Source organism: Podarcis tiliguerta, assembly GCF_965153285.1.
Source record: "Podarcis tiliguerta genome assembly, chromosome: 5".
NCBI lineage: Eukaryota > Metazoa > Chordata > Lepidosauria > Squamata > Lacertidae > Podarcis > Podarcis tiliguerta.
The window spans coordinates 40,731,223-40,748,524 of NC_139538.1; the positions used below are offsets into that span (position 1 = coordinate 40,731,223).

Sequence of the window (17,302 nt, forward strand, 5' to 3'; positions counted from 1 at the left end):
TGCAAGAAAACCCCCAAATTAGGCACTAGATCCCAAGCTTGTGTATCAATGCGCCTTACAAAGTCCCAGTATAGCTATTATTCTGGCCCCTTGTGGCCTCAGTCACTTACATTGAGAGCTGAGGAGACAGAGAGTCCCACAATGCCACTGTCCAAAGTATCCTTAGCAAAGACTGCCAGTAGCGCTGCAAAGAAAACCACCAGGTTCCCCACAAATTCTAGGCGCACAGCCAGCCACCTGTAAGGAGGAACAAATGCAGAAGGGAAAGGTAAGTGCTCCATCAGTACCGCAACCTGCAGCATCTCAAATCCAGCCACTGCCATTGAGCAGAAGAGGCGTTCCTGCTTTCACTTCAGAGTCAATTTTTAACACTTGGCTTCTGGCAGTGATGCCTAAGCACAGCTTCCTGATCTCCCAAATGCTCAGCCTGTACCAGCCCACTTAGAGTCATGTGAGAAAGGAAGGCATGTTACTTTGAAGTAACCTGGATAAGCTGCACACCAAGAGAGTCTCCACCAGGCCAACAGAAAACTGTACAGTACTTTGCTTTAGGCTTTGTAAAGTGAAGGTAAAGGGACCCCTGACCATTAGGTCCAGTCGTGACCAACTCTGGGGTTGCGGCGCTCATCTCGCTTTATTGGCCGAGGGAGCCGGCGTACAGCTTCCGGGTCATGTGGCCAGCATGACTAAGCCGCTTCTGGCAAACCAGAGCAGTGCACAGAAAACGCCGTTTACCTTCCCGCCGAAGCAGTACCTATTTATCTACTTGCACTTTGACGTGCTTTTGAACTGCTAGGTTGGCAGGAGCAGGGACCGAGCAATGGGAGCTCACCCCGTCACGGGGATTCAAACCGCCGACCTTCTGATTGGCAAATCCTAGGCTCAGTGGTTTAACCCACAGCGCCACCTGCGTCCCTTTTAGGCTTTGTAGTAACACCCAAACTAAAAAAGTACACCTGCTGGTGTTGTCTGCGGACTGGTGGTCCCTTTTTGAGGACTGGGGGCACCTTTTCAGTTTGGGGGCCACATTCCCCTCTGGGCAAAGTTGCAAGGGCCACGTGCTAGTGGTGCACAGGGGCAGAGGCAAAGGTGGCCAGAACCATGGGTGTAAAATGTACCTTTGTACGGCAGGCTAGTATCTACACACACTCCTACACCCCAACCCCCATCCTCCATTCAGAGAACCAAAGGCATGGCCACAGTTCAAGGACACATTCCAGCCTGGCAAAAACCATTCAGGGTCTGAAATGGAGCGAGGGAGGGGTGTGGCCTGAGGAGAGGTCTGAGGCACAGAAAGAGAGTCCCAAAGGGCTGGATTTGGCCCCACAGCCTGAAGTTCCCAACTCCCTGATTTAGCGAATAGGCCAAAACCTTCCACATCACAGCCTCACCTGTTGGAAACAATCCAAGAGTACACAGACTTCTGGTTGATGTCCACAAGCTCCTCGTTGTGTTTCAGGAAGCGTTCCTGGTGCCCGTAGGCCCGGATGACCGAGAGCCCCGACACTGTTTCGCTGAAGTGGGAATAGATGGGAGACCGGGTGACTGAGTCCAAACGCCGCAGCTGGCGGGAGGTGGCAACATAGAACCGCTAGGAGGAGAGAGATGCACTAGTGATAGCCACAAGAAAAGCAGAGACCTCCCAGCCTTGCCATTATCCCTCACTCCTAAAACCATTGCTTGCAGCAGACCCTCCGTGTCCCAATTTTCCAGGGTCAGTCCCGTATTTACAGAAGCCATCCCAGTTTCTGATTTGATTCCAGAATGTCCCACTTTTCCTTAGGATGTTCCTATTTTCATCAGAGAAATGTTGGAGGGTATGGTATGCAACGCATCCCTGAGCCAAAGAGATAAAGTAACTATACAACCTTTAGAAGACATCTGAAGTTAGCCCTGTGTAGGGAAGTTTTTTAATATTTATTTTTTAGATTTTTAAAAAAATGTTGGAAGCAACATATAGGGCAATCTAGTCAGATGGGCAGGGTATATATAAAATAATAAAAAAAATTATTATTACAATTACTATTACTATTGAATAGGATGTCCCTATTTCCATTGGATAAATGTTGGCAGAAATGTTGCAGTTGTTAGTTAATATTTTGCCAATGGGAGACTAGGACTATGCCATTCTACAGTTTCAGAGGTGTTTGGTGAGTCTGCCTTCTGAGAGGAAAAGCTAAATCAATTCTGGGACTTAAGTTTTGCTTTATTATATCCAAGCATCAATTTTCCAATGGTGTTAGCCATAATCTGTTGTTCACTAGTAAGCCCATGCCAGGAGAGCTTTAGAAAGGTTTGATGGAGTCATTGTTTCTGGTGTGCTTGAAGAACACGGATTTCGGAGGGCTGGCATCTGCAGTGACTTACAGCACCTGTTTGTAAGCACATTAAATGCAAAGAAGCCTGTTTGGAAAATGAAACCTATCTGATGGTATTACATTGGCAGTTTTACATCATTCAAAAATAACTAATACAGGGAGGAAATCAACACAGCAGCTATGGAAATTGTTCCATCAGTGCAAGCATTTCAGCTTGCCAGACAAAATGTCCCCCTCTCCTCCTCTGTGTGCTATTCTGGGGGTTCTCCTGACCCCAACAGAGCCAGTTTTGGGCAGAGGACAGAGGCAAAAGTCCCATTGCGTAGGATTCTACTAGTGGGACCCATTAGCTGAATCCTGCCCACAGTTGGGTATTTTAGAAGGAAGAGGTATACAGCTCCTATGAAACAAGAAGCAGTTTAAAGAAAACAGTTTGCACTGCTACAAGCTGAAAGGTGTGTTCTATTCTGCACTCGGTCTTGTGGTCGCTCTCTTCTTTCAGCTGGCAAGAGCATAGCTCCTTCCAGTCACTGACATTCTGGATAGCAATATAGTTCTGCTCTGATATTGAAGATTTTGATCCTCTGCACTTCCCTGGTCATCACAGAACTAAGGGTTTGACCAAGTTTCTCTCAGAGTAGACCCACTGAAATTAATGAACCCAAGTTAGTAATGTCCATTAACTTCAGTGGTAATGAATAGCAAAGCAGGTAGGTATTGGAGCTGAAGCCCCAGGGCTCAAGCAACAGTTCTGAATGGATGCAACTTGGCAATAAAAGGAACATCCGCTTCCAAAGAGGCTGGGCCCCAGCTCACCTGAAGAAAGTAGTATATGATACCCAGAGGCAGCATGACAATTGCAAAATAAGGTGTGGCCAGACAGATTATAAACAGAGTGCTGAAAATCCCCAACAAGCAGTTAATCCAGGAGCGGAATGACATGGGAATGCTCTCATCCACAGTGAAAATGTCCTGCAGGGGGTAGAGAGGAGGGAGTTGACAAAAGAAATGAGAGTTGGAAGCATCATGCTGTACAACCTAGATTCACGAGTGGCCAGTTATGAATGAGAGTGCTTCAAAACCAAGCTGGAAACAAAAGTTTCACTTTTAGGTCTATCACTCTCACTTACATTTATTTCTACCATTATTATTATTATATTTCACACAATCACTTAATGCAATGCTCACACACATTTTTTATGTTTTAATAGTCTTTTATGATCTGTCTTATGATCTGTATTATGTTTTATATGTTTCACTTCTATAAACTGCTTGGGTGTTCCCTGAATGTAGAGTGGTTTACAAATTCTGAGATGGGGGGGGGGGGGCATGAAATGCCAAAGTTCTTCTAAACTTCATTCAACCAGTGCCCTTTTCTTCTATTGTGAACTTACTCAGGTTTTCTCATTTGAATTCTCTCTCCTTAACTTTAAACATTTTTCTCATTATTCTCCCTGACCTACAAACTGGTTTTGTTGTTTGAAAGTTCCATTGGTACAACCATAGACACGCACCACACCTTTTCTTTGCATTATGAGCTTTCTGCATCCATTTCATACATCTCAATGTATAAGATAATAGAGACCTCTGTGTGCACCGTTAGACACTCAGGGCTGATCAGTGAATCGCGTTCTCTGCTCAAGGGAGGACTGGTGGTAGGAAACTCCCCAAGTGGAGCAAAGCACACAGGAGTGGAGGTGGTGGAGGAAGTAAATTGTAGCTGGATTCGGTCTGAATTCTTCTAAGAAATTATGCTTTTTTTCTTTTTCTTTTTTAGTTTTACTTTTCAAATTTATACATTTCATTATTTCTCCAATCAATTTAACATTTCAAAATTTGACTTCTTTCCCCCTCTTTCTGCGGTTCCTTAAATTTATTTTTTAATATATTCTGAATATCCAAATTCATTTAACTTACTCATTTAATTATCTACTGTAAGTATATACTCTTATAAAACTGCAGGTTATTACAATAATCTTGCTAATGTTTTTATCTGTTTACAATTTATCTGTGAAGATTCAATATTATGCTTTTAAAGTATTTTTGTTATTTATATCAGTATAAATAGTTATTTACATACGTAAGTCTCCAGAAAGGTTCTTGCAAATAACTTTACAATCTAAATTGATAATGGAAAAATCTACAGGGGTTAGCGGGGGGGGGGGGGGGGAGAGATTATTTTCCCATTATCTTGGTCCCATTGATTAAAAAGAAACTTTTTTTTATAAAACCACCCAATTTACTGAAAGCTGGCAGACATGTGTCATGGCTGGTGATGGGAAACAGACCAAAGTTACACAAATTATAGCCCAGGGAAACCTAACCATGAAAGGCACCCATCTTTTCTCTGCCTGTTAACTTCTCCATGTTTACATGATTTCAGCTTGAATCCCCCAACCCCAAACTTTTTGGTTAGCTTAAACCAGGACTGCAATGCTTGGCGTGCAATGCTGCTATAACAAGGGCAACTGGCAAAAGTGTCTGGAAACTATTTCTGCTGCTGCACCTTGAAGGGATGGTCCAAACCAAGGGTGGTGCCAATCTGGTGCCGTCCATATGTTGTTGGACTCAAGCTCCCATCATCCCTCACCATTGACTGTGTAGCCTGGGGCTGATGGGAGCTGAGAGTCCAGTAAGACCTCCAAACGGTTATACATCTGCAGTGAATGCATGTGCAGTTGTGCAAGGAAGGCTGGAAGCTAAGCCTGCTAGGATCCCACAAGAATCTCAAAGCATCATCAGCATAGGTGCCCCCATTCCCAGCACACTCTCAGCAAGTTATAGCTTGAGGCACTTGCCAATTCCTCCTGGCCCAGTTAAAAACTTTGGCAACTACTTTTGAGTCTCTGCAAGCCTCGCAGAGCATGAGCTCATACCTTGGCAAACCTGTTCACAATGCGGCCTGTTGGCGTTGTGTCAAAGAAGCTCATGGGCACACGCAGGATGTTGGACAGCAGCCGCTCGTGTAGGACCCGGGAGGCCCGGACAGCACCGTGGGCAGCAAGAAGGGCTGAAGTCAGCAGGAATAGAGCTAGAACAAAGACATCCATTGGTAAGGACCTGATGTGTACGGAGATACTGGCATCAACAGCCTTAAGCCATTTGGTACTAGAGGACAGGGATAGGAACCTGTGGCCCTCCAGATGCTTTTCCTGACAACAACCTCCATCCTTCTAGATCATTGGTTATGTTGGATAGAGCTGGTGGGACATGACATTCTGTCCCATGACATCCGGAAGACCACAGGTTGTCCATCTCTGATCTAGGTGTATTATGGTGCAGTTCCATCTGCCTTGGTGTTGTGCCCTGATGATATCACCTCTATAGACCTCTAGTGGTGCCCTCTGCAAAATGCCACCCTGGATAGCTGCCCATGTGTTCCCAGTAATGGGTCTATTGCTTTCAGCTGTGGGTCCAAATTTCGCAGGTCTTTGGACCTTGAAAACTGCTACCAGCTCAAGAACAGAGCTTCCTACACTCAAGTGGAAGCTGCGTCGGATGTTCTGCTTCTGAAAAACGTTCAAAAACCTTCCGGGTTACTTCGGGGTTTTCAGCGTTTGGGAGCCGATTTGTTTGTCAACTACCAGGCCACAGGGCAGTTCCTAGCCACTCTACATTTCTCGAATGGTTCTGTTTTTCAGAGACTTACACTGGCCAGCACCCAATGCCCCATAGATTCCAATACGCAGGTCACGTTGATAAGCTGGGTAGGTCTGGTTCGCGTACTTTGCAGCATCATTTGTCCACTCACTAAGCCACAGGTTGGAGCCAATCGTGGCTACAGCTTGCCCTATGTAGGCAAGCAAGACCATTGTTGACAGGCACCAGCCAACAGCACGGAGGTATTGCAGATACATGCTGAACTTCACCTACAAGGCAGAGGGTTGTTATCAGACACAGCGTGCCATGGTGGGTGATCATTGAGTGCACTCTGAAATAGCAGCCCTTGAAAACCTCTTACGTTCCAGCATATGCTATGGCATATGACTCAATTAACCAGGAAAATAAGCAGGAACAGTCCAGTGGTCAGTATGTAAGGACAGAAAGACCGAACTGTTCCTTGGAGGGGCAGGGCGCAATAATGGACACTGCAAAGGCTCTTAAAATTGAGCGGCAGGTTAACAGGAAAGAAAGAATTTAACAAAACCCAAAATAGAGGGCATTATTGTATTGTCATTTTTTATTTTTCTGTTTGAACCGCCTGGGGATCTTCAGATGAAGGGTAGTGTATTAATTAATTAATTAATTAATTAATTAATTAATTAATAAATACAGCATTACTACACCTTTTCCTTTGGGGTAATGGAATGAGGAGTCCTTCAACTAACCTCCTGCAAGGAGGTCATTCTCTGTTACCCATCTAGCTCTGGGACAGGGTCTCCACAGGCCTCCTCCCTTCCATCTCTTTGAGACCCTCATTTGTCCTAATTATGAGGCAGGAGACATTCTGACCCCTCCCTCTCACCTTGCCGGTTTCCATGGCCTCCTTGTCAATCAGCCTCTGTCCTTTTATCTCAGCCACTGGCTTCTTCTCCTTCAACTTCATTCGCTGTGACATCGTGAGCGACTTGTGACTGCTGTTACTAAGGCTAACACAGGAGAACAATGATGAGGGACAGAGATTCTATCGTCCTTCCCCACATGCTCTGGGCACTGTGCTGCCCTGCCTGCCATTTTGTTTTTCTAAAGTATTTATACCTTGCCTTTTAGCCAAAAAGGGTCTCAGAACAGTTTACAAAAATCAGTTCTCAGACAGTTCCTGCTCTCAGGGTGACAATCTAAAAATACACGACACATGAAACCTGTTGTCTGGTGACTGGTGCTGCAACCCTTTATCAATCTAAGAGCACATTGGGATGACCCAACATCCCAGTTCATCGTTTTGCCCTGTATCACCCAATTTGGTTTTTCTCAGGCCATCAGAGGTGGCTGAGGTCAACAAGGATTCTGGAATAAAGCTGAAAATCTGAGTATGCCCAATAAGAAAAATATCACAGAACTTTGGAATCAAGGCAGCTGCAGGGTGAAACTCAGCAAAGTATCAGCTATGCCAAGTCCAGAGAACCTGTGCCCACCCACCCCAGATGTTGTTACAGTATACCTCCTGAATGGGAGTGACAACATCTGGAGGGCCACAGGCTTCCCATTCTTGAGCTACACAGAGACAAAACCGTTCTGATCCCAGGCCCTGCAAGCCCTATGAGGATGTTGATTGGGCAAGTGTGTGAAAGATGAGGTGACTGGATGTGGTGGTGTTGAGTGAGTTTTTTAGCCATGTGAGGAAAGATGCTAGGATCATAGATGAGACTCTAGGAAGAAATCAACACTTCCCTAGGACTTCTGGTTTTGAGGGGGGTTCTTTAGTCCCCACCTACCCCAACCCTAAGGCCTTGCTCAATAGCCTTAAATAAATTCCAAATGGAAGAAAGGAAAGGGCAATATTAGAAAGACAGGGAGAAAGAGATGGGGAGAATAGGAAGGCAAATTAGCAAATAAAGTGGCTGTGAGTTCATAGGAGGCCTAACCTGCGGATGAAGTCCTTTTGGTGGACACTGGCCTCACTCTTCTGGGACATGGTCACCACATCAGTTGGTACCTCCTCAGCTCCAGGTTCAGTGTCCCCATCCAGTTCTAGGTCCTCTTCCATCCCCACTAAAAAAAAAGTCAAGACCATGGCATGAAACTCAGGAAGGGGGCAAGTTCAGGAAGAATGAAGTCTGAAGGTCACTAAATCAGGTCATTATCCTAGGTGGATTCTGCCCCACAAGAGTTGTCTCGTTGCTGTTCAAAATGGAGTTTTGATACATGGAAGTTACAAATCATATTTATGGCACCACCTTACTGTGACTCACTCCAGAACAAGATGCATACTGGACGATCACTTTGATCAGTGTCCCTCAACCCTGTATACAAAGAGTGAGGAACCTCTGGGCCACAGGCCAATCTTAGCCTGCCAGTGGTACCACCTTGGACCTCAAGGCCATTTTCTCAAAACCATGCCCACCTGTCAATCAGCTGGCATTGCTCTGATGGGTGGCTGCAGGTGAAGCAATAGAACCAGTTCCCCACAGGAAAGTTGGCATGCGCAATCAATGCAACAGGATTTGGGAAAGTTAAATCCTACTCCATGTGTCAGGATTCAGTTCAACTCCCTTCCTAATCAGGAAAGGGTTTACACTGAAACCCCTGCTAGAGGGGGGAAACCTTCATTGTGGTAGACGTTCCAATGCAAACCACCTCCCTGATTATGCTACTAAATAAAATATGTTTTCTTCTGTTTCAGCAGCACCTTGCTTTTTTTGTGAAGTCAGGCGACAGGTGAGGAGCCCAGCTCACCTGTCAAATTTGGCTTAAAAGGCCAATCCTGATAAGGTTCCCCTACCCCTCCTGTATAATGTAATGTTTTCTTACCTGTAGCTTCCTCTTCAGGACTGTTTTCCTGTTGGTTTCCATATGTGTTGAGCAGCTGAGCAAATGCTTTACCATTAGCCAGTAAGGTGCTGTAAGAACCCTGTTCGGAAACAGCTCCAGCCACCAGCACCACAATGTCATCCACTTGGGCCAGGAAGCTTAGGCTATGAGTCACCAGGATCCGAGTCTGTGGCACAAACCAGCATATCACAAATTAAGGAGGTAGTATCAAGAAGATGGCACCCCCAGCCACTCCTTACTCTGGACCTACGACATTATATCAGGAAGACTTCTACAGGCACACCGTGGACTCACCTGTCTCTCCTTTACAAAAAGCCCACTTCGTTAACTTAAACTAACCCTCCTGAATCCTCCTCCTGCCAGCTTTGAAAAAAACAAATGCTATATCTATTTCCCCATCGAAATGGCCACTCCTCCTTCAAACACAGGAACCAGAAACCCCTCCCAGCAGCTACAATTTCTAGGATGCAGCTCCAGCCTGAAGAGAAGCAGCTGAGCTTCCAGCTAGAAGACTCTCAGCTGACTCTCCAAGCCAACTGGAACATGCCAGTCCCTACAAAACCATTGCAACCAACCTAAGCCACTAGGTAGAGCAGCTTATTGAAGAGCAGCTTACTCCTTTTCCTTGGACTGTGATGACAGCCTGCTACCTCACATCTGCTCCTGACCCCATCAACCCCCTGTTGCTGCCTTTCTGCCAGGTTCTGACTCTACACATGCCTCTGGCCTTTGGATCTTCATCTGCATGAACTCCAGACTACCTACGATCGCATCTATTGACTTCGATCCAATGCTTGACCTCCACTCCATCTGTGGCCACATCTGTTTCCCTTCGGATCCTTGAACACCTCTACCTGAACAGGACCCACTCTTGGAGCTAGGTTAGGTCCTGACATTTGGCTTTCATGCATCTTAATATTGCCGTATGTTGAATTTCTAATCCTCTTTATTTAGCATTGTTGTTTGCTTAGCCTTCTGCCAGCTGCCTCAGTTTTCTAAGAACACACTGAAAGGCAGCATCACAAAACAGAAGCAAACACCAAATCCAGCTGATGCAGTTGATTTAATTTACTGATTCAAGTAATATGGACCTCAGTCCCAAAGAGGGTTGAGCTCTACACTCTTTACCAGGGACAGAGCAAGCTTCCATCTATAGAAAACAGTCACAGACCATTTGGAGTCAGTGGCTTCTTTTGGAGCCAACTTTCAGTTACCTGAATCAGTAACGCTAGTCTCCCACATTGGCTAGATTTTTATTCGCTTTTTTGTTCGCTTTGGAAGAAAAGTGGAGTATCAGTCTTGTAGCCTAACAAACCAAACATTTATCCATCTGCTCTTCACAAAACAGGGTCTGCAGGGCAGGCAAGAGCTCACCTTATGCTGCAGCAGCCCCTGTGGCCCCAGCACTTGGTCAAAAATGTGGCGTCCTACATGGGAATCCACAGCCGACAGGGGGTCATCCAGCAAGTAGATGTCTGCGTTGTTGTATACAGCTCTGGCCAGGCTGACACGCTGCTTCTGGCCTCCACTAAGGTTAATGCCCTGCAGAAGAAAACAGCCAAGCTAGGATCTCTGAGCTTTCTCTGTGGTTCAGTGCATGGCAACAGCTTGAGCTCTGATTACTTGAGTCAGAAGCAGCCCCCTCCAATGCATTTGGCTTGGTCAGCCTTGACTGATGAAGATGGTCCTGCTGAAACTCACACCACATGACAGTGAACACTATAATACTCTACAACAATTCACCATTTTCCTGTAATCATCCATCCAATCAAATGCCCTTTCAGGACTTCTCCTATTCTTATGCACTCTCCCAATAACAATTCTCCTGCCCTCCCTTAGTCCTGCACAGCTCCTACATTAACACTTGCTCTCCCCACACCTCATACTGATGTCCAAAGATAACCAAATATGATCAGTGTTAACTCTCAATGAAAGTCATAGAAAAGTAGAATTTCAGAGTTGGAAGGGACCCTGAGGATCATCTAGTCCAACCCCACTCAATGCAGGAATATGCAGCTGTCTCATATGGGGATCAAACCTGCAAACGTGGTGTTATCAGCACCACACTCCAACCAAATGAGCTATCCATTGGACCTCTTAAGAATCTCCATGGAAAGTTTTTGTAATTCAGAACAGAGTTGGATGTTTTTGTTTTCTTCCAGGCTCTCAATGGGCCATGAAAGAAAAACACAGCTACATGTGGCCACAAGAGCACTAGTAACCACTACTATTTGGCTAGGAACTTTTGCAGATTTCTTTGCAAGGCTGGACCATCACCCACAGCATCCCTTGTTCCTGCATATATCAGAGACATCTCCCTCCCTGTTCTACTTGCTCCATCGCCCCAGATTACCACCTGCCCCTTCTGCCATTAAGCCCAAGGTTGGCACCTTCTCTCCAATCTCAGTAAGGTCTCCTCCTGGCAGCAGCTGCAGGTCTGGGAGAAGAGCACAAGCATCTATGACCTGTTGGTATCGGGCCTCATCGAAGGGTGACCCAAAAAGGATGTTGTCCTTCAGTGTGGCATTCTGGATCCATGCTTGCTGAGACACATAGGCTATGGAGCCCTGAGGAAGCAAGAGGAAGGAGGAGGAGACATCTATCTAGTCAATAGTACTTGGGAAAATCAGTGAATTGCAGATTAGCCTCCAGCTTCTCTGGGGCTTCTTAGCAGAGCCGCCACCTCCTCTCACCTGAACATTGATATGTCCTTTGATGTTCTCCATCTCTCCCAACATGGCTGACACCAGTGAGGATTTGCCTGATCCCACAGGTCCTACAATGGCCAACAGGTGCCCATTTGGAATTTTCAAGTTTATGCTGCAGGAGAAAAGTAGCACATGGAAGAAGCATGTATACGGAAGTGGACTGGTCTTTGGGGCCAGGAAGGAACCATCCCGACTGAGAGAAACTCTACCAGAACATTCTCATTATCGTTCAAGGCCTGGTTTACGTTTCCCTGCCTTATCCAACAGGCAAGTGGGTAAGAAAGGACACCCCCCCCCCCACTTACAACTTTAACGCAAAGGATCACAGACATATCCCTAAATCTCCTCCCCACATACATACAAAATTGGTCTGGTATATGGTGACTTACTCTCTAATGGTGGCATCTGAATTTTGTTCCCAAGCAAAGGAGGCCTCAGAGAAAGTCACAGCACAGCCTAGAGGAGAAAGAAAAGGTAGCATTATCATCAAGGACAGTGTAGGAACGATTCCGGCCCCATCACAGAAGAAGTCACACCTGACTTCTTACGCATTTTTACCAGCCTTCTACATTCGCTTCAGAACTCTGCCTGCTATGACCTCCAAACCCTAACCTTCAATTACCAGGGCTCGGTTCATGACATATGGCCGAAGTGTTCAGGTCTTCACTGCCCAGGTAGCGCTCCAGCCGTTCAGTAGATACATTGACCTGTAAGGTGTAGAGGCAAAGTCAGGCACGCCAGGCAGTGATTGGGGTACCAGCACACCTGCAGAATCCAATTATGATGCCTGTGCCCACTTTAAACATTTTAGAGCTATGATCAGCACCAACTGATTAGGTTTGGGAGCTTCTCTTTCAATTTCCCTCAATGCCTCTGACATGGCATTATGCTGAGGCATTATGGGAAATTAAAACTGCAACACCCAGACTCAGCCATCCAGAGATGATCAGAGTGTTGCCAGTCATGGCTGCCTCCCTTGCCAGGTAAAACTGCCTGGGGGCGCTTTGCCAAAGACCCTCTCAAAACTGGAGTAGCTTGGTGCTTTCTGGTGCTCTGTGACTTGTTGAGAGAGACATTTGCCATACAGACTGATAATGAGTCTATGATATGCAACCTAAAGCTAAGGGAGCCCCAGTGCCATTTGCACAACCCAGGACCCAACCATCTCTCTCTACAAACAGGGTGTGAGCACCAAAACCGGGGTCAGGCTCCGCCTCCCACCTCAGTTACAGGATATAGGTCCCTCACCAGCCTACTCACCTGTACTAGGGAGGACAGTGTCAATGGCAGGAAGCCCAGAGGGAAGCGCAGGACGTTGAATAGAGAGATAGAAGTGAAGGCTTTCTGCGCATCCAAGACATTGTTTTCATCAACCAACACATACACAGCAAATGTTACCACAGAGACCTAAGGAAGGAGAGTCACAGGGTGAGGGGCATCTTCTACACTGCAAGGAATGAGCAAAAGGAACAAAAATAGTGTGCTGTCTTACTATGAAAGGAGCACAGGCGAAGAGGAAGATGGAGATGGATTGCAGGTAGGCAAAGCGCAGCAGCCGCTTCAGCTCCTGTGCCCTGATTCCTCCGACTCGTTTCTCAAATGACGGCTCCCAGGCAAACAGCTTCAGGATCTGAAAGGATGCTTCTGGTCAGATATGGGGCTCAGTTCAACAGAGCTTTCTATCCAGGGAAAGCAGGAGCAGGGCTCCATCCTACCATGTCTCATTTCCAGCACAAGCCCCTTCCCTAACACACACATTGCAGGCAAAGGCTAAGCAGGCGCTGACCTTGCATGCCTGCTTTGGGAAGGCATCTGGCAGAGATCAGAGGCAACACTCCCAGTTATCCTCTGCCTTATCTGCAATTCAAACTCCACTTACCGAGAAGTAAGCCTAACTGAATTCAAATGGACTTAATTATCAGTAGACGTGGCTAGGATTGTGCTGCAAGCAATGCAAGGTCAGACTAAAAAAATTAAAAAAAAATCCATTGATGTTTCCATCAGTACAGCCAACTCATCACTGTGCTGGAGCAATCTGGTCTCTGCTACTCACCTTGATGCCGCTGAGAATTTCATTCATTATTTTCATGCGCTCATCCTTGTGCTTCATGTTCTTCACCTGCACAAAGAAGTAAGTTGCAAAGAGGGAGTTGATCATTGTTCCAGCCCCACATAATACGTTGCCCAGGGACAAGTCATTTGTGCTTTGTCTCTGACAGTTAGAGGCACCACATTGCCATAGTTTTGCCCTTAATTGTCCAATAGATCTCTGAAAGTGAAGCTGGGGGCGGGTGTGATCCTGTGCCCTATGGGACTTATTCTACGGAGGTCTACAGTGCTCAGAAATTTATATATACACACACACACACACACACACACACACCACACACACACAAATACATGCATTGTCTCTTTTTTTCAAGTTGCATTTTCTACAGATTACAATGCTCAGTCTTGTCCTAAGCTCTGAAACATCTACATTAAACTGGGATAATCAGACTTCAGGATTTTGAATAAATGAACCGGACAGACTATTTTTAATAGGCTGCTTTTAGTAGAATTAAATCTACTCACTGAAGCCCAGTGCAAAAAATGGCACAGGGCAGTTACATTCAAAATTCAAGGTTAGCATTTGGAGCACACGCTTGGCCTAAGAATTTGTCCTCTGTAGCAGAACTGACCTCACAGCCCTTTCAAACAAAAAGGCACTGCTGGTTCCCCACCCACCCAGGACATTCCTTCCCTCACCTGGATGGCTCTGGCCTTTGTGACCAGCACAGCATTGATGGGGATAAGCAGGACCATGACAGCAATCCCAGCGAGCACAGAGGGGCCGAGCTCCAGCCACAGAAACACTATAGACAGCACAATCTGCAGGGGAGCCGACCACAGCTGGTGCATCATGTTTGTGAAGTCCATGAAGCGCTGGGCATCCGCGGACATCAGATTCACCGTCTCGCCCACCGTGGATTCCTTCCGTGTGGCATTGGAAACAGTAAGGGCCTGAAAGCAGATACAACAGTGGCTGTAAAAACTAGGGGTACCAGATAATTCCATAGACACTAGGGACCAGGGCACAAAGCACTAAGGATGAGCAAATCTGTCAGCGACTTCCTGTCTCATTATCTCACTTTTCCAATCTTCACTTTAGTCCTCCACATCAGTTTGCAATTTTAAAAACAAAATCCATGAAAATCCATCAGCATTTTAGTATGAATTTCTCCTAATATACCCATTTGCATGCAAACTTGCCTAATGTACACATCTCTGCAAAGCTGTTTCCCCAAATATAATGCATCTGTGTGTGCTATTATCACTTATGTATGCATTTTGTGCACACTTTATCCCAGTGTATGCATTTCTGAATGCATTCCTTGGCTGGATAACTGCACTGCAAAAAATCAAAGAAGTGTGAATGTCAAAGGATCCCTCCATCCCAAGATCCAGGGGAAAGCAGTCAAAGTTGATTGGTCAGAACTAAGGAAAGCAGCACCCACAAAAGGCGAAGGACCCAGCTGACCTTCTTGTAGATGGCAGCCATAAGAGCAGTGCGTACGAGCATGCCCAGTTCAAAGCAGAGTTGGAAATACTGCTGTAGGCAGATGGACTGCACCAGTGCTGTCAGAAAGAGCAGCACTGCATAGAGGTAGCCATGCCAAAGATAGGCATTTGGGTCTGACACAAAGGAGATCATCAGCCTGCGAGAGAAAATAATGATGAGCATCTCCCTAAATTAGACTCAGGCTTGCACAAACCACAGCCCAATAACACGCCCGCCTCCCATAAGCCCTAAGCATCAGCCTCTTGTTCTTCCACACACAGGCTACAGGCTCCTCCTCAACCAGGCTCATGTAATGAAACCATATGTCACATGTGGACAACTCACAGGCCACATGCAACCTTTGTGGCTCTTTCCTGAACACCTCCATGTCTCCAGTGGACAATTTTAGTATACATGTCCACTCAGAAATAAGTCCCATTGTGCTCAGTGGGACTTATGCCCAGTCCCAGCTAAGTATATATGTGATAGCAGCCTTAGGGATATATCTCAATTAAGTCTAAAACATAACTCATCACTATTCCTCAATGCAGAGACCAAACTGTTCTTCCCTGGAGCAAACTCTGTTACTTATCCCCTACAATGGACAACTAATATGAGACAACTAAAATGGGACCACAGTATAAAACCTGGACCTGGGGTAATCATTTTTCAGATCCAAACCCTGACTTTCTCTCAGAATGTTCCTCATCTATAAAAGCCATCTTAATGCACCATCTTACAGCAGAAGCGCAAGGAAATTGTTTTAGTTGCGCCTGGAATCTTCAGGCACATAGTTTGTGCCTTTAAAACTGTGAGAATGTTTTAAGGAATTCATCAGCGTGTGGATGGTCCAGACCGTATACAGTGGTACCTCGGGTTAAGTACTTAATTTGTTCTGGAGGTCCATACTTAACCTGAAACTGTTCTTAACCTGAAGCACCACTTTAGCTAATGGGGCCTCCTGCTGCTGCCGTGCCGCCGGAGGACGATTTCTGGTCTCATCCTGAAGCAAAGTTCTTAACCTGAAGCACTATTTCTGGGTTAGCGGAGTATGTAACCTGAAGCATATGTAACCTGAAGCGTATGTAACCCGAGGTACCACTGTATATGGATTTCCAGCCAGTGTCAAGATCTTCCTGCATCAGAAGCTTATTTAAACCCCATCGCCCACCATCCAGGTCACCAGGAAAACTCAGAATTAAAAACTGGAGCTACGAGGACTCACTTCAGTAGCTGAGGGCTCACAAACACCAGGAGGTCCTGCACTACCTTGAGTGCCACTGATTTCATAAGGTTCCCAGTAAAGGTTCCGAATATAGAAGCCATCAGCCAGCTCTTCGCGTAGTCACCACGAGAGTCTTTCTTGTCTGCCTCCTTCTTGCCTTTTTCCTTCTTCTCTTCCTAAATTCAGAGCAGGGTTTAGGTTTGGCAGGCATCAAGCAGCCCCCAACTCTCAGGGTGGGGCAACTGCCACATAAAGCCAGCCATCTTATTTATTTATAAAGATTTCTTAATTTGATAAATTTGTATCCCACTTTACTTCCCAAAGGAGCCCCAGGATGGCAAACAAGAAGTTATAAACTATAAAAACGTATTTTGAACCTCTTAAAAAAGAATTCCAGTACAGATGCAGACTGGGAAAGTTATTAATTTAGAAGGCTCCTCAAAAGAAGATGGTCTTCAATAGATGCCAAAAAGACAACTGAGACAGCACCTGTCTAATTTTCAAGGGGAGCAGGGTTCAAAGGATAGGGACCGCAACACTAAATGTCTGATTCCTACATTGTGCAAAATGGAGCTTCTGATACGTGCAGAAGCCCCCCCCCCCCCTTGTAAAGCACAGTGATATTGCCACCGGACACCCCCCCCCCAAAAAAAAAGCTCTAAGCTGCAGTGGGCTTGGGGATCCTGTGTGTAAGATTTCCTCCCATTCAGTCCAGCATTTGGATCTGAAATATAAGCCCCCGCTCTCTCTCCCGGCAGCAGTAGTTACCAAAACCAATGCATCCTGACTCTGGGCTTTGCTCAAGCCATTCATGTACTGGTCAGCAGCTGCTGAATGAAGTTTCCTCTTCCGTTGCCGGATCTCCAGTTTCCGCTGAGCATTTTTTATTCCAGCTGCCATGTTCTTCTCAAGCGAGCTTAAAATTTTCCCCGTCTTATGTTCTTCCTTCAAGTCCCAGAGGTCATCAATTTCTAGTGGCTTGCGATAGCCCTTGAGCACCATCCTGAAAGGTACAGCAGATTTACTCAGGTGCTCAAAACCCTTCACCCCACTAACTTGTTGCTTTGACCATGCTCAG

At 46.0% G+C, this 17,302-nt stretch overlaps 1 protein-coding gene across 1 annotated transcript in view; it reads right to left on the bottom strand.

Annotated features, from left to right (window-relative positions):
* Nucleotides 1-17,302, bottom strand: part of ABCC2 (ATP binding cassette subfamily C member 2) — a 34,574-nt gene that overhangs the window by 5,727 nt on the left and 11,545 nt on the right. Inside the window, exons 7-26 of the mRNA XM_083443781.1 lie at nucleotides 16,993-17,227; nucleotides 16,225-16,400; nucleotides 14,979-15,156; nucleotides 14,207-14,461; nucleotides 13,512-13,577; nucleotides 12,951-13,088; nucleotides 12,719-12,865; nucleotides 12,081-12,165; nucleotides 11,848-11,914; nucleotides 11,444-11,570; nucleotides 11,141-11,317; nucleotides 10,125-10,292; nucleotides 8,730-8,916; nucleotides 7,844-7,970; nucleotides 6,784-6,907; nucleotides 5,968-6,187; nucleotides 5,195-5,349; nucleotides 3,135-3,290; nucleotides 1,392-1,591; nucleotides 111-237 (exon numbers count right to left, since the gene is read on the bottom strand). Coding sequence (XP_083299907.1) covers nucleotides 111-237; nucleotides 1,392-1,591; nucleotides 3,135-3,290; nucleotides 5,195-5,349; nucleotides 5,968-6,187; nucleotides 6,784-6,907; nucleotides 7,844-7,970; nucleotides 8,730-8,916; nucleotides 10,125-10,292; nucleotides 11,141-11,317; nucleotides 11,444-11,570; nucleotides 11,848-11,914; nucleotides 12,081-12,165; nucleotides 12,719-12,865; nucleotides 12,951-13,088; nucleotides 13,512-13,577; nucleotides 14,207-14,461; nucleotides 14,979-15,156; nucleotides 16,225-16,400; nucleotides 16,993-17,227 — 3,115 coding nt within the window. The remainder of the gene's footprint in view (nucleotides 1-110; nucleotides 238-1,391; nucleotides 1,592-3,134; nucleotides 3,291-5,194; nucleotides 5,350-5,967; nucleotides 6,188-6,783; nucleotides 6,908-7,843; nucleotides 7,971-8,729; nucleotides 8,917-10,124; nucleotides 10,293-11,140; nucleotides 11,318-11,443; nucleotides 11,571-11,847; nucleotides 11,915-12,080; nucleotides 12,166-12,718; nucleotides 12,866-12,950; nucleotides 13,089-13,511; nucleotides 13,578-14,206; nucleotides 14,462-14,978; nucleotides 15,157-16,224; nucleotides 16,401-16,992; nucleotides 17,228-17,302) is intronic.